The sequence below is a fragment of the Schistocerca americana genome, chromosome 5, assembly GCF_021461395.2.
Source record: "Schistocerca americana isolate TAMUIC-IGC-003095 chromosome 5, iqSchAmer2.1, whole genome shotgun sequence".
NCBI classification, from domain to species: Eukaryota; Metazoa; Arthropoda; class Insecta; order Orthoptera; family Acrididae; genus Schistocerca; species Schistocerca americana.
The window spans coordinates 409,129,820-409,146,716 of NC_060123.1; the positions used below are offsets into that span (position 1 = coordinate 409,129,820).

The 16,897-nt window shown below is 41.1% G+C and overlaps 1 protein-coding gene across 1 annotated transcript in view; it reads right to left on the minus strand.

The window, feature by feature from the left end:
- The window catches only part of LOC124615645 (non-lysosomal glucosylceramidase), a 260,067-nt gene that overhangs the window by 138,647 nt on the left and 104,523 nt on the right, over nucleotides 1-16,897 (minus strand). The window contains exon 5 of the mRNA XM_047143656.1: nucleotides 11,485-11,605. Coding sequence (XP_046999612.1) covers nucleotides 11,485-11,605 — 121 coding nt within the window. The remainder of the gene's footprint in view (nucleotides 1-11,484; nucleotides 11,606-16,897) is intronic.

Here is a 16,897-nt window from a genome sequence, read left to right on the forward strand (position 1 = left end):
GCACAAGAGAATGCACCCAGGAAGGAAAAAATGGCCACCATAGCTCAGGGGTCTGTTTGTAACACACACGAACTCACTAAACAGCTGTGAGCTGCCTGGTGAGCTTCACACACATGAAGAGACTACATAGGTAGCAGGAGCTGTGTTGAGTGGATTAAGTTGTAAGTCTCAGAAAGGCACAAACAGGGATTCATATTACAAGTTTAGATTAAAGAAACATCAGGATTATGGCTGCCCTAAATTGTTGGTGCTGTGTTGGGAAAATATCAGAGCATGTGCTGACAAAAAGCCCTGACCCTGAAATCATCATCAGGCGCAAAGTGCTGGCTAATGCCTGAGATAAGTACAGCCAAAGTTTTTACCAAGGAAGTAATGGCATTCAAAAACCAAAGATTAAACTCAGTTGGTGGTGGCTTGTTTGTTGCTATTTTTATAAATTTATCCTGTAGTGAAATTGAAGTAGGTAGCTGCTGTACGTATAAATAACAGATTAAAATTAATAATTTTTTTTACTAATTCCCATCTCAGATCATATAGTTGCTGAAGAGTTCAAAGAAAACTGACCCACGGGTATTATGATGGATACAAGAATTAGTGACCACAAGGTCCTTGTAGTGCAGGATATGTACACAGACAAGGAAAAAAATTCCCTGATTTTTCCTGATATGCCGGTTAAAAAATATACTTTTTCCCAGGCAAGAATACACTTTTTCCATGCTAAGTGACAGTAGGTTTCCCATAGATTTTCCCTTGGAACTGTAAAACTTATCAATCCTTCGAATGGTTAACATTTTATACATTGGTGTACAACTTCCTAGCACTTTAGAGGAGGGGAGGGGGGAAGGGGGAGGGGGGGGGGGAGGGGGAAGAAACAGGGGAGAGAAGTTTTGGAAAGCCCTGTGATGTTCAGCAACATGTATATGCTGCATATTTTGGTATTACTAAAGAATAAATTGGAATTGCACCAAACACAGTACATTAGTTTCCTAAGCGTTGAAATCAAGATTGTGATGCCCTTTTGCAAGCCAATCATATCTCATGCCACATGATCTTGCCAGCCGATGACAGCAGATATTCAAAGCACAGGACATGTGTTGTACTCAGCCAATAGCAAGATCACTGTTACGTAGCGTGAACACATAAAGAGGAAAAGTTTGTGGTTTACATTAATATACCTAGTGTAGCTACAAGAAAAACTAAGCTTTCATATATTTTATTGGTCTCTAAGATTAATAAGCTACAAGGGAAGTTAAGCTGTCACATGTAATATTGATCTTTTTTGCGTGTGTTATACTTTAAGATACACCATACAAATGTGCCAGTAAATTTAAAATAATGACGTAAATGTGTGGTCTTCTGGGCTTAAAATTCTTCTAAGTGGCTGGTCCTCAAAGTGTTCAGTTTTACATGAGATTCAAATGCCCTGTGATTTAAGAAATTCATTCCACTTTCTCACACGTAACATAATTCATCTTGTGTAAAAGGAAATTTACTTTGAAAGTAATGCTTTTCAAACCACCATTCACAATAGTTTACTGAGACTGTTAGAAATAGGTTCATTTTAGCAGTTGCCAGAGTGTCAGAATACAGGCATTATTGCATGTGCGCAGCTGCCCTGATTAGGAAGCCCCCATGTTCGTATGTATAAAGCAGAGATCTTACATTACACCATAAAAGAAACAGAACATCAGAGAATACTCCAAGAGCTTGGAATTTCGTAAACCATACTAAAATGCATAATTTGGCTTGACCATAGGGCAGACCTAAGGGTTGCATCACATGTCTCATCATGAAAATTCTCTCACCCTTCTCAGTCTCCCACAAATCAAGACACTCTCTAGTAGTAAGAACCACCATCTGTGTTCTTATTTGTGTGTACTTTCTGACAGAGCTCACAGCAATAAATACAGAGGAAATCAGTTTGTGCCTGGATACTACCACTCAGGAGACCCAGTCATATTGGCAGGAGACGTGAATTGCCGTGTGAACATCCCTTCAAGGAAAATGACACGTCATGAACTACTTGGAGGAGGAAGGCTTTGCACTTGTCAATAACAAAGCAACCCACACTTATTTCTGTCAGAATGGTGCAAGCACAATTGATCTCATATTTGTGAACTCCAAACTTAAACCACTAGAACAACGTATCATCCTGGAAGTGGAAAGGAAACACCTACCAGTGGAAACATTGCTACAACTAGAGAACACAGTAAAAAAAGAAGGCCGAAAAATACAGTCAAGTTAAACAGGAAGGCAGACATATCAGCACTGGGCAGTGTCGGCACAGTACAATAACAACATTGCTACAAGGAGAGAATCTCAATGAACCAGTATCATGGATGGAAGGGCTCATCCTACAGACAGCTCACACAGTAGACATAGCAAAACAGAAAGCTAAGCCATGGTTCAACAAGGAATGTTACGAAGTCAGACAGAAAGCCATCAATGCCATGCATATAGCCAGAAGAACTCAATCATGGGATGACTTGGGCTGCTATGGTGAGCTGAGGAGAGAGTACAGAATCAAGATATAGGAAGTGCAAAGGGTATTCTGGGAGGAAGAGGAAAAACGTCTAATAGAATCTGCGAGACAGAGACCGTACAAGGCTCTTCAGCCAAAGCAACCAAAATTCCCAGGCAACATCCCAATGAAAGTGTGGGAAAGACATTTAAGGTCAATCCTTCTGGTTGACGACACACGCCCCCCCGGCAAGAAGCCCCACAGCGACTCCAGCCCCTACAGAGGAGACTGAATTTTTCAGAGAAGAAGAAATAATTCACACAGTTATAAGCATGAAGAACAATAAAGCATGTGGCCCAGACATCTATAACAAGCACCTGAAAAACCATGCTCTCTGTGCTAGTGATTCCACTCACAGCGCTCTTCAATGAGGGCCTGAAGCAAGGAATTGTACCGGATCAGTGGAAACATAGGTGATAATGCTGTACAAGGGAAAAGGTAACATGGCTGACCCAAATGCATACAGAGGCATTGCACTACAGAACACCCTATTCGAGATCTTTAAAACACTACTGTGTAAGCATCTTAGAGAGATCATCGATGAGAAACTCCCCGATTCACAGTTTGGTTTCAGATGTGGGCGATCAACAACACAAGCTGTACACAGTCTCCAAACCAATATAGAAATGGCCTTAACGAACCGAAGGGGAAAGCTTCATGCAATTTTATAGACTACACCAAGACATTTGACAAAATCAGTAGATCCATTCTAATTAAGAAATTGGAAACCGCCTTAGGTCCAAGACATTACCTGTTACCAATCATTAGAGATCTTCTCACTAACAACTGGGTGGAAACACATGATGGTATACATAAGTCCAGCCTGATACAGCAAACAGTTGGAGTGTTGCAAGGTGACCCACTGAGCCCCTTACTATTCATCATAGCTATGGTAGACATCATTGAGACAATAAAACCCGCCAATCTAAATCTACTTGTGTACGCATATGACATGGCATCAACCTCAGTTTCTGAGCATGATGTGCAGTAAACCTTCAACCAGTTAGTGTACTGGGCATGAAAAAACGAGCTGAATGAAGAGAAGACAGTCTCCACAACCTTTGGAAGAGGAGGAAGTCAACAGGCAAACTCTCCCTGGAAACAGCCCTACGACTGTTTGAACTCAAACTTGAACCTGTTTCAATTTACGGACTGGAAAACAAATGGATTCATCTGAAGAAGGCAGATCTCAAAAAAATAGAGAAGCTGAAGGCTACTTACTTAAAAAGTGTGCCATGTCACTCCAAACACATACTCTCGCGGCTTGTGTATGAATTGGAGAGAGGGCCCTTCTTCGTAGAAGAGCTGCGACTGAAGCACTTACTACCAGTGATGACAGCCTACCAGGACTTACTGACAGAACTACATGAGAATAAACGCAAGATATGGAAGGATTTCTATGTTACAGATGCCACGATAAACTGTGAATGGACACAGGGAGGAAATGAACTCCACAATGTAATGACAAGACACTCTGTGCTTGTATTTTACCACAAACTGTGCAACACCCAGAATTTTCACGAGCCCAGCACGTGCTGTATATATGTGTGAGGTGCAGTGACCAGTGTGAGAGATATCACGTGTTAATCTGTAGGATGAGAACAGAATTGCTTGTGAAATTCTGTAGTGACTAAGAATAATAATAGTGAATAGAGAATAATTCCTGTACTTCACACTCTAAATGGCCAGTTTGGCTGCACTAAATCTATTACTATAATTTGGTTTGAGGTGCATATTGGTTGGTGCAGATTCACAATGAAGTAGGTCCCACCTGACATTAACCTTTTAACTGTGGTTTTTGGGATGTAAATTTTCTTGGAGTACCAGTACTGTACAATCATGTTTGGTTCTTTATTATGGCATAATGCCATACATGGCAGAAAATGAAAACGTGCACTTGAAATTCAGTTAACAATTGGAACTAGCCAATACTGTGGATTAAAACACTTGGTTTCAAATAAATTGATTGCCTCAGCAGAAAAGATTAATAAAGACAAATTTCTTTAGCAAACTGACAAAACTAACTTCATTGTTCTGCAAGGCAATTAATGCTTGACTGCTAAAAACTTGGAAATAAAATAAAACCAGAAAACTTTAATTCACTTGATAGCTCCCAGCCACAGAAATCCATTTTGTTTTCATTTGATGTGGGAGCTGTAAACAAAGAGGAAACAGTGAAATCACTTAACGCAAACACAGGTCACGTGGAGACCACCTCCCCTCCCCACAACAACTCAGACACCTCTGCGCATGCATGAATTTGGCAGCTAGGGTGCGTCAGAAAAATTTTTCTCATTAGCATCTGCCTGCTTGCTGCTACTGCCAATACAGCTAACAGCCACACTTCCAAATAGTCAGAAGCAGGAGAAGGTACTGCTCATACGCAAGTCAACTGCACATGTGCATGAGCAAACTGGCAACTGCTCAAACGAACCTAATTTAAACAGTTGTGACATCACGCTCCTAGAAAGTAGTTTACAGTTACAAAGTATTACATAGTCTTTGCCCTAAGACCTTTGATATATTTTTGCTGTTTGCAGACACTTGTGTGTGCATGATGTTTTGTTGTTATATATGGCACATTTCCTTTGCAACTAAAGTTTTATTTTTTTCCTCTCGTTTATGTTTTATCACTGCAGTATTATTCTCCAGTAGCAGGATACAGTAACATTCTTCACTACAGTATTAATTCTTACCTGTCAAAATATCAAAAATGTATTTGAAAATTAAAACAATGAAAAATTCCTGGAATCCCGAAAAATTCCTGGGTTTTTCCCTGTTTTTTCCCGAATGTAAAAATTCCTGGGGTTTTCCCTGATTTCCCGGATGTACCAGGTCGTATACACCCTGTAGTGATTGAATAGCATAACATCATCCAAATCCACTAAAACCAAACAAAAATATATCTTTTTAATAAGACAGATAAACATTCGCTTAGGGCCTTGTTAAGAGACAGACTCCGTTCCTTCAAAACTAACTATATACTTATAGACCAGATGTGGCTTAAATTCACAGAAATACATTGGCCGACATGAACAATGCAACACCCAATAAATGATGTGTAATCATTTGAGTAATTATCTATTTAATCAAAATTAAGCACTTCAATCAGCTTTTTGAGATAGGGTACGTTACTGGCGTCGCTTTGCAGGCAAACACTGAACTGTTAATTGTTTATTGAACTCCCCTTTGTTTTCCCCACACAATCTGCAAAACACACCACTGAATGTGAACAAATTATGTTTTCCCACTCTTGTAGTGCTTATTGTTGTACCTGAATTGTTGCCCTTTCAACTGCACTTCTGTGTAATATCTTTCTGTGATTGTTGTAATCAACTTTCTGGAGTAAATATGCCATTAAGCCCTGAACAAGCTGTGGAAGCTGTTGCTTCAGTGGAAGATGGCTGCAGCATGCATTACGTTGCAGAAGTGTTGAGGACTATGCCACCCATAATTTACAGAACTGTATGAAAGTACGAGGGCAGTTCAATAAGTAATGCAACACATTTTTTTCTGAAACAGGGGTTGTTTTATTCAGCATTGAAATACACCAGGTTATTCCCCAATCTTTTAGCTACACAACACTATTTTTCAACGTAATTTCCATTCAATGCTACGGCCTTACGCCACCTTGAAATAAGGGCCTGTATGCCTGCACGGTACGATTCCACTGGTCGATGTCGGAGCCAACGTCGTACTGCATCAATAACTTCTTCATCATCCGCGTAGCGCCTCCCACGGATTGCGTCCTTCATTGGGCCAAACATATGGAAATCCGACGGTGCGAGATCGGGGCTGTAGGGTGCATGAGGAAGAACAGTCCACTGAAGTTTTGTGAGCTGGTCTCGGGTGCGAAGACTTGTGTGAGGTCTTGCGTTGTCATGAAGAAGGAGAAGTTTGTTCAGATTTTTGTGCCTACGAACACGCTGAAGTCGTTTCTTCAATTTCTGAAGAGTAGCACAATACACTTCAGAGTTGATCGTTTGACCATGGGGAAGGACATCGAACAGAATAACCCCTTCAGCGTCCCAGAAGACCGTAACCATGACTTTACCGGCTGAGGGTATGGTTTTAAACTTTTTCTTGGTAGGGGAGTGGGTGTGGCGCCACTCCATTGATTGCCGTTTTGTTTCAGGTTCGAAGTGATGAACCCATGTTTCATCGCCTGTAACAATCTTTGACAAGAAATTGTCACCCTCAGCCACATGACGAGCAAGCAATTCAGCACAGATGGTTCTCCTTTGCTCTTTATGGTGTTCGGTTAGACAACAAGGGACCCAGCGGGAACAAACCTTTGAATATCCCAACTGGTGAACAATTCTGACAGCACTACCAACAGAGATGTCAAGTTGAGCACTGAGTTGTTTGATGGTGATCCGTCGATCATCTCGAACGAGTGTGTTCGCACGCTCTGCCATTGCAGGAGTCACAGCTGTGCACGGCCGGCCCGCACGCGGGAGATCAGACAGTCTTGCTTGACCTTGCGGCGATGATGACACACGCTTTGCCCAACGACTCACCGTGCTTTTGTCCACTGCCAGATCACTGTAGACATTCTGCAAACGCCTATGAATATCTGAGATGCCCTGGTTTTCCGCCAAAAGAAACTTGATCACTGCCCGTTGTTTGCAACGCACATCCGTTACAGACGCCATTTTAACAGCTCCGTACAGCGCTGCCACCTGTCGGAAGTCAATGAAACTATACGAGACGAAGCGGGAATGTTTTAAAATATTCCACAAGAAATTTCCGGTTTTTTCAACCAAAATTGGCCGAGAAAAAAAATGTGTTGCATTACTTATTGAACTGCCCTCGTACATGGAAACAGGAGGCTTTGCAAGGAGACCAGGAAGAGGCCCTAGAAATGCAACATCAGAGAGAGATAACCGCTTTTGACAACTTCAAGTTCTCTGCAACCGTCACACCACCACTACTAGTAAAGCACAAAATCATCCACCAGGTTTTAGCGGTCAATGTCGGTGAGAAAACCATTTACAAAAGACTGGAAGAAGCTAATCTTCAGTACAGAAGACCTGCTACAGGTCCAGAACTCATCAGAAAGCATTGCACAGTTCGACTACATCTCACAAGGGAACATTTTGACTGGACAGCCCAACAATGGGATCAAGTGTTGTTCACGGGTGAGTCACGATTTAGCCTCCAATCACCTAATGGAAGACAGAGGGTCTGGAAAATGCCAGGGGAAAGATATTCCCTCTTTAGGGCACTTCTGTGACAATGTGGGCAGGAATCAATACACCTGTAAGGACAGATTTAGTCTTAGTGGAGCATGGGAGCCTTACCGCATGTGGGAGAAATCCTTCTGGAGCATGTTTTGACTTTTGCTCCATTTATTGATGACTTTTTTTGCAATGCATGCCCACATCTTGTGAGAATTGTGCAAGAGTCCTTGGATGAAACAGGGATTCATGCTAAGGGTTGGCCTGCTCAAAGTCGCGATTTGAATCCTATTGAGCATGTTTGGAACCAGTTAAGGAGAAGAGCCCGTCAGAACTATCCACAGACCCTATAGAACATATGGGATGCACTCCTGGGAGAATGGCATGTGATTCATCAACAGGACATTACTGCATTAATCAGGAGCATGCCTGAAAGGTTGAATGCCACCATTGGTGCAAGAGGTGGCAATACATGCTTTTGAAGATGCGAACAGAGGTCTCCGACATTGTACCCAAGGTCTGTGAAGTGTATAACATCAGAACAGACATGTGTTACCTTTTTGAGCTTATTCATAACTTTATTGACGTGTGCATCTCTCACTAAATTTGTTAAATTTGTTTAAAATTGTCTCTCGTTTCCCATTTTTGGACTCTTATATGGGAGCATAGCACAATATTCCATTGTAAGATAGTGGATCAGTGTCATAAAAAGTGTCATAAATTTAAAATAAATTTCAGGTTTTGTAATAAACTGAAGTGTTGCATTTTTTGTGCCTGTCATGCTGTTTTGATGGCATGTAAGAGATTCATATTTGCTAGGAGGGGTCACCAGTAGTGGGATCGACTTGTTGAAACCAAGTATACGATGATGTAGGTTAGGCTCCCAAGTGTTACACTCCGCAGCCACTCACCCTGGTATGGTTCAAATGGCTCTGAGCATTATGGGACTTAACTTCAGTCCCCTAGAACTTAGAACTACTTAAACCTAACTACCTAAGGACATCACACTCATCTATGCCCGAGGCAGGATTCAAACCTGCGACCATAGCAGTCGCGCAGTTCCAGACTGTATTTTGGAATTTTGTATGACACTCACCAGCATTAAAAAAAGCTATGTATACTGTTGGGTGGTGTAATAGATAGGGTAAAGGCATCCCTAGCAGCATGTTGTGGGTTTGAATTACATGAGGTGCATCAAATTTTTTTTATTTTTAAATCTTTATTGAAATGACTCTGATCATCATTTTTTCAACTAATTGATTTAAATGTAATTTTTTATTTCTATTCCTTTGTATCACCATCACTTTAGGCACTGGATGAACTTTTTAATTTGTTTCATTTATTCTTGATATCATTCTTTTTCTGTTCGAAATTTCTGTGAATGAGTAATTAATTTTATATTTTCCTATGTGAGTATTCAATTATTTGAAAATTCCAATCTATCAGTCAAAAAACAAAAGACAAAATATTTTATTTATACTTACTGTGCAACGGTGTGAAAAATGTATTTTTGGTTACAAGACATACGAAATTCCCCTCCCCCTTGCAACTGTCATACAAACATTTAACACATAGCCTAAATTCCAACTGCACTATGGACAAAATAATGCAGATGAAGATTAAAATGAATGAAGGTTTTATAAGTAAAACGAAATTCAAGCCAAATGATGAATAGATACAATAAATGCAATAACCTGGACTGGAAAAAAGACAGTAAAAGAAAATCAAAATTTACCGATAAAATTAATTTAAAACACGTGAACAAAGATTTCAAGTGCAAAAAGGATATTAGGAAGAAAAATGAGATGAAGAAGGATTAAAATGATGTGACAAGAAAATAAGAATAAAAAAATTACATTTAAATCAATTAGTTGAGTAAAACGAGCAAAATCATTTCAATAAAGATTTAACAATTAAAAAAATTGGTGCACCTGATGTGACTCGAATCAACAACCTCCTTGCATGGTGGCATCATGCTCATACCCTAGCAACCAATATATGTAATACAACTTTTTAATGCTACTAAGCGTCATATAAAATTCCAAACTTTTTTCATCAATTACTCGCAAATGAAGGCCTGCTAAGTTGAATGGCTGCAGTGTGCAATACCTGGGGTCTTAACGCACATAACTGTACAGATGGTTTCAAAAACCTGATCCCACCACTGGGGACCTCTCCTTATTAGTAAATGACTAAGAGCTGTAACAGCTCCCCCCAGGTATAAAAAATAAGTCAGGAAATGAAAAAGCATGCCAGATTCAAAAGAATGCAAAATGTCAAAGATTAGCGACATTTTACAGAAAATAAAGATTTAGCACAGGCCTTCAATGCAAGATGCTTTAAATAATTCCCATGACAAAATACATCTCAACATCTGGCAGAAAATTCAAAGAGATACTGGCTGTGTAAAATACACTAGCAGCAACTCACAACACCACCACTCCATGACAGCAATGGTAATGGTAATGTGATCAATGACAATGTCACTACTACAGAGTTATCAAACACAGTTTTTTTTTAAATTTCCTTAACTAAAAGTGGTGTGTAAAACAAATTACTTGCAGGCAAGTTCCTGTTTTTTCCCAATTACACTGCAGATTTAAAATTTATTGTTGAAAATTCACATATACAATTGTATACTTCAACTAATTTATGGATACAGGATCAGGTTTATCAACAATGGAACAATAGCTCATGAATACACACACAATGAATCCTGGACATGACTGAACTCTTGTACAAGGATACATTTGATCCATCTTTTCCAAGACCTTTCTCATGTTACCAAGTGAGGGCACCAGTATAATAACTATTTGAGCACGTATTATTCTTTCAGCGTTTAATGGGGTGGCCTTTCATGACTCAGGGACTGTTATCCAAACTAACTTTAAAGTTAAAGTTTTGAGGAAGATTTCCTTAGGATTTCCACTTAACTGGTAAAGTGTGAAGACAACGTTAAATCTAGCTCACACATGGAAAAAGGTGGTTGCAAACTTCATTACTACTGATGAAACTGAAGCGTCAACCATCCCTTTCAGCAACAGCAAGATAGCATACAAAACTGGGTGCTGGTTGGTGGTAGCAGTTAGCCGAGTGAAATATTTTGCAAGAGCATGGTCAATGTTGACTTGGCTCATCAAAACACTTGCCTCCTTCAATACAGCATTAAATGGGCCCTTTCGACTTTTCCCCGAATTGTGTCTGACGGCCTCCCTAGCATGTGTTGGTTAATGAAACTATTAGTTGAGTTCAGGAGCTATTGCCAATCTCCTTTTGTTCTCATTAATTAAGTACTGCCATTTTTCCTTTATCACATGAAATGCTTTGAGGTTTTGTACTTCAATCTTTGGACTTAGCTGCTTGTTCTTTGATTACAGAGCAGCGCTCTACAGCCCAAAATGGGACAGGATGTCTTCAAAGGTGTCATGAATATGTTGGTATAAGTGCGTCTTGTAGCAGTGTTTAAGTGTGTGGTCCATAAAGCATTTAGCAGGCATGAAGTTTCTGAAGACATGAGGCTCTCAATAACTTGACTGCAGGAGCAGAGGCAGGTAAAACAAAACAGCATATTGTGTGTATTAAAGCCCCCAGAAAATCAGGAGCTGTGGACTAAGTTCAGTGGGTGCCCCTCTGTCTACAATGCCATTAGACAAAAGATAACATAGTTACCCAATAAGTCAAGGGCACTAGTACAGTGACAGACAATAACCAAATTCCACTTTTACATAATGAAAGCAAAAATGCTTATCAACTAATGTATTAACAATAAGAAGAGGAACCAACCTGCTTTGTCTTCTTTGGTTCCAACACCATTCTTGAATGTAAAAGTGATGCTAACATGTTTGTCTTCTCCACTATTATTTTCTATAAGCCAAACAAATACCCCTCCTGGTAAAGAACTATCCTGCAAATGAGCAAGCGAGTACAAAAACTATAACAAAACACAACGGACATATTTTCTAATTCTAATACTTGCAAAATTTACAGTCTCTCAGTATGGAGCTTTTACACACTTTATCACATTCAACGTAACACCTATCATCTGAACAAAAATAAATGTATGTGAAGGATAGATTGCTACAAACCATACAGAGGAAGTGTTGAGACCCAAAAAGAAATACACGTGAAGGACAGATTGCTACAAACCATGTAGAGAAAGCAATGAGTCACAAACAGAAACAATGGAAACTAATGTTAAAAAATATCAGCTTCTGCACAAGTGCTCCTTCAGAAGTAGAAAAAAACACAAACACACACACACACACACACACACACACACGCACGCACGCACGCGCGCGCGCGCGCGCGCGCGCGTGCGCGCGCGCGCTATTCAACTCACACACAAATGGCTACTGTCTCTGTGCATTAAGGACCAATTGCGACTGCATCTGGCACAAGCAGCAATGTAGCTGTGGTTGGTAGTGGGGATAAGGAAGAGGTGTGGATTTGGGAGAGGGAGGGTTAGCAGGGTAGGGGTGGAGGGAGAACCTAGTGCTGCCCCCTGCCAAGGGTGTAGGGATGTGGTGCGGACAGGATAGAGCTAACTACTAGGGAGGCTGTGTGTGTGTGTGTGTGTGTGTGTGTGTGTGTGTGTGTGTGGGGAGGAAGGGGTAATGTGGAAAGGGGGGGGGAGGTGAGAGGAGGAGGAAAGAGGATGGAGAGAAGTGGAGAAGAGGAAACAACTATGTAAGGGCAATGGCACAATAGGAGGTGTGTGAGTACTCAGATGGGAGAAGGGAAGGGGATAGGCAGGCGGGCAATAGAGAGAACTGCCACCCGAGCAATTCAGAAAAGCTGGTGTTGGTAGGAAGAATACAAACGACACAGGCTGTGTAGTAATTTAAGCGATGCACATCATACTGGGCAGCATGTTAGGCAACAGGGAGGTCCAGCTGTCTCCTGGTCACAGTTCGGCAATGGCCATTCACACAGATAGTTTGTTAACTGTCATGTCCACAGGTGCCCCTGCCTTTTGACGGGGTAGGAGATGGCACTGCCAAGAATGGAGTATGTGAGAGTGAGAGGATGTATGGGACATGGTCTTGCATCTTGATCTATTGCAAGGATATGAGCAAAGACAGAAGAGGTTGGGAGCAGGTACAGACACAATATTGCGTCAGCTCGGCTTGGGGAAGGGGGTGGGGAGGGGGGGGGGGGGCAGCAGAATACCACTGTGGGAGGCATGGGGAGGAATTTCTCATTTCAGCACAAAGCTGTTCCAGCACTGCTTGGTACTGAGTCACAGGAGGAGTGCTCTTGTGTAGCCAGACAGTGGATATGTGGGGTATGTTAGATGTGGTAGGTGGCTGGTGAGATTAGCATGCACACCACCACCTCAAAAACCTGTCTAATCTCTTCATTTCATACTCCTGCCTAGAACTATCACTATTCATTGTCCAGTGTTTCACCTGTCTTGCATGCATTTGAAAAATCCTGCCATCTTAAGTGTGGGGTGCTGTCTGTCCATCTGATGCTCCCTGGTAGCTGTTTCAGTGACTTCACACTTACAGTAGCCTGGGAAGGGAGGAAGGGGGGGCTTCTCCACAGAATGTGCTTCAGAACAGAATTATCTGATGGTCTTGGATGCCACATGCGGTCGCGATCAAGTTCTCTTCGTGTCGCGCATGCAGTAGTGGACTCAACATACTATTTCGTGTCCTTCTTAGTACCTATGGTCAGCTAAACATTTGTTCAGTTCTCTAGTCATGCTTCTCACCTTTCAGTGTTCATGTTGTTGCTGGTGGCTGGCAATTCATATGCAGCTGGCAGAGTGCTTTTACAGAGAGAATAAAAGTGTTGTATGTTGCTTGTCTTGTCGAACGTTTGGGAATTGAGTAAAGTTCCACGGGGAGTGGTTCAACTGTGACATTTGAACAGGGATTATATACACGTGTTGTGTGTGCACTGGTAGTCCACTGGTCAGAATTCTTCCTGTCGTCAGCACCCACAAGCTGCTGTCAGAGGCAGTTCATAGGGAGTGTCAATGGCATATGTACTCCTCCTTTCTTGACATTGTACTTTCAGAATATCATTAGTGTAGTCCACTGCAAGTAGTTCCACTGTGATATGTATTCGGTAATGAGGCACACATGTGTTATATGTGTCTGCTAGTTTAACCATGTGAAAGATAGTGGTGTATAATTTGGCTGTCTTGTGTGTGTTAAGACCATGTAGCTACTGTTTGAAATCCGGATGATTCAGTGTCTTAGTTATACAACACGAGTTTTGTTTAATGCCGAGGAAATAGTCTGCATGTTTCTGAGAGGAAGACTGTGACATATCCTGTGTATGTATGGTGTGCAATACCAGTCATCAAAATTGAGACCGGAGGTACCACTGTTCATTACACGTCCACTTGGTGCCGTGATCTGTGGACACGTTTGTGAGAGCTGTCTCTGACACAGTATTTGTGTTATATTTGTCTGGTTGTGTGATCTCTGTTCAAACAATTCCCAAACATTCATAATTTCGTGCCAATGATGTGTTGGAGTGAAATGCAGTTGGTATCCCTCCACAAGTCTCTGTTTAATGCATAACTGACAGAAGTTTCAGTGTTTATGTCTCTTAGTTATTGTTCAGTGCTGTATTGAACAGAATGTTTTGTCACACAGTTTGCGAATTACGAGATGGCAGAGTTAGAGGAACAGTGCATCTGATATTAAATTTTGTGTGAAACTCAAGAAAACCTTTACAGACACACACCAACAGATGCAGGAAGCCTACACTGATGAATACTTATGCCGTACTCAGTGTTTGAATTGTTCACACTGTTTAAAAATGGCCAGATGAAATTAACGATGACTCTCGTTCAGGACACCCTTCGATGTCTACTGACGGCGCTCATGTCAGAAACGTTAAACAAACTGTGCACACCAATTGAAGACTGACTGTCTGAGAGATTGCTAAAGTATGTAACATTTCAATTGAAACATCTCATGAAATCCTGACAGAGCATCTTAGAATGCATCATGTCACTGCAAAGTTTGTCTCACGGCTCGTGAGTAAAGACCAGAAAGACCTTTGCCACGCAATCTGTGAAGAGCTTTTGGATCATGCAAATGATAACAAGATGATCCTTAAGAGACTCTTAACTGGTGATGAGGTGTGGGTCTACCATTATGATGTTGAGACCAAGGTTCACTCTTCACAATGGGTTAGGAAAGGTTCTCCAAGACCAAAAAAAGCTCATCACATAAGGACAAATGTCAAAGTCATTCTAGTTTTATTTGACTTTGAAGGACTAGTTCATCATGAATTTGTGCCACAGGGATAAACTGTTAATTGATGCTACTATCGAGATGTGTTGTGATACCTGCAAGAAAATGTGAGAAGGAAATGGCCTGAAATGTGGCGAAACAATTCATGGCTCTTGCATCAAATAACACACCCATACATTCATCCCTGTTAGTCCATGACTGTTGAACAAAAAATGAAATCACTCTGGTGCCTCATCCTCCATACTCTCCAGACCTGGTCTCTCTGGACTTTTGGTACTTCCAAAGTTCAAAACTCCATTGAAAAGATGAAGATTTCCAACAACAGACGAGATGAAAGAAAATTCGCAGATGGGGCTTCATGTGGTCCAGCAAGAGCACAGTAACAGGTAAGCACAGAAAAATTTTGTGGATATGTTTAATGGTGTCACCGTTGTGTTTCTGTTGTAATTTGGGGGAGGGAGGGGTGACAGACTTGTCTTTGATAGATGTATAGTCTCAGAATTGTAACGGTGCATTCTGAGTGCCTTGTGGCTCACTGTATGAACATGTTTTATGTTTGTCCATGTTATGGTCATCTCCACAGTTATTTAGTTGACCTTGTGTAGTAGTAAAGGAAAAATGGACATGCATTTGTTGTCAGCATTGTCCACTTCTCTCAGTGGTGGACTTTAGGTCTCTCTTCTAAAGTCCTATGCCAAGAATGATTCTCACTTGGTGGAAATTGAGTTGTGTAGTATAAGTTATGCCTCGCGCCTGTAAGAGCAGTCATAGTTTGTTATAAGGGGCTATTTACATAGTTCTAAATGGCGCCAAGCTAATTAAGATACTCACTGAATTCCCTAGTTTGATTACCCTACAGTGTGTCTTACAATGGCCACTACTTGCTTGATATGCATGCTAATTTGGATTATTAACTAGGCATTTAGAGAAACATCAGCTATGGTACTATTTGATATGGAATGTTTGTTTGTATCCACTCAGTGTTTTCTTTTTCTAACGTTAAAAATTTACTGTGAGCATATTTTCATTAATGCATTTCTGGTTTACCTTCATAGCATTGCATTAGGGAATGCGCAATTATAAACATGAAGCAGCCAGAACTTGTAAAGATTTATGGTTATGCTTAAGTACTGTTTTGCACTATGGCTCTGTGTTTTTAAGTATCATCAGACAGTAGTGTCGTTCCTTGTAGTGTGACCCACTCACTTATTCAGTTATCTGTCACAGGGCAAGAATGTTCAGCCTTCCCTGCATCCTGCTCTTACGGCAGCTGATGGGGTATGCGACATTGCAGCCACAGCCACCCATGCCACTTCCAGCACCTGGGTCACTGAAAAGACAATGGGCACCACATCCAGCAACTTGTTGATGCACTTTTAGAAAAAAAGAAAAGAAATTGAAATAAAAATTTGTGTCAGCCCTAAACATCCTCATTCGTGAACAGCCAGCTCTCCACTCCCCTGTCCAGCACACACTGCACATTTCATCGACCACCACTGAAAGAACCATCAAACCTCCCCTGTATCCCCCGATAGCTGACAAACAATGAGCTGCATACCTATTACATTTACCATACACTCAGAAACTCCCTCCTGTCACTCCACAGAAACCACAACCTAAATAAACCCAAAACACAATCAAGAATCTGCACTCAAAACGTTTTTTGCACAGAAATATCAGTTCTTTCCACAGGCCTACCTTTTACCCCACTCCCAAATTCAATCATGCTTGAGTAATTGAAGGAATTCTCTCCTTCTCCCAGTCCCTAGAATGGAAACACTATTTGCCACTAACCATAACAATCAGACTCAATCCAAAACCAATACTGAGCCATACCTGACTCAGTTTACTCCTCCATCCAACTGTGATCCACCCCTAATGCCATAAATCATCCCCTGTTAACTTCCTAGAATTTCTGTATCTCAAACCTTATTTCCAAATCCTTAAACATGGAAACCAACCTAACATCCACATAAAGA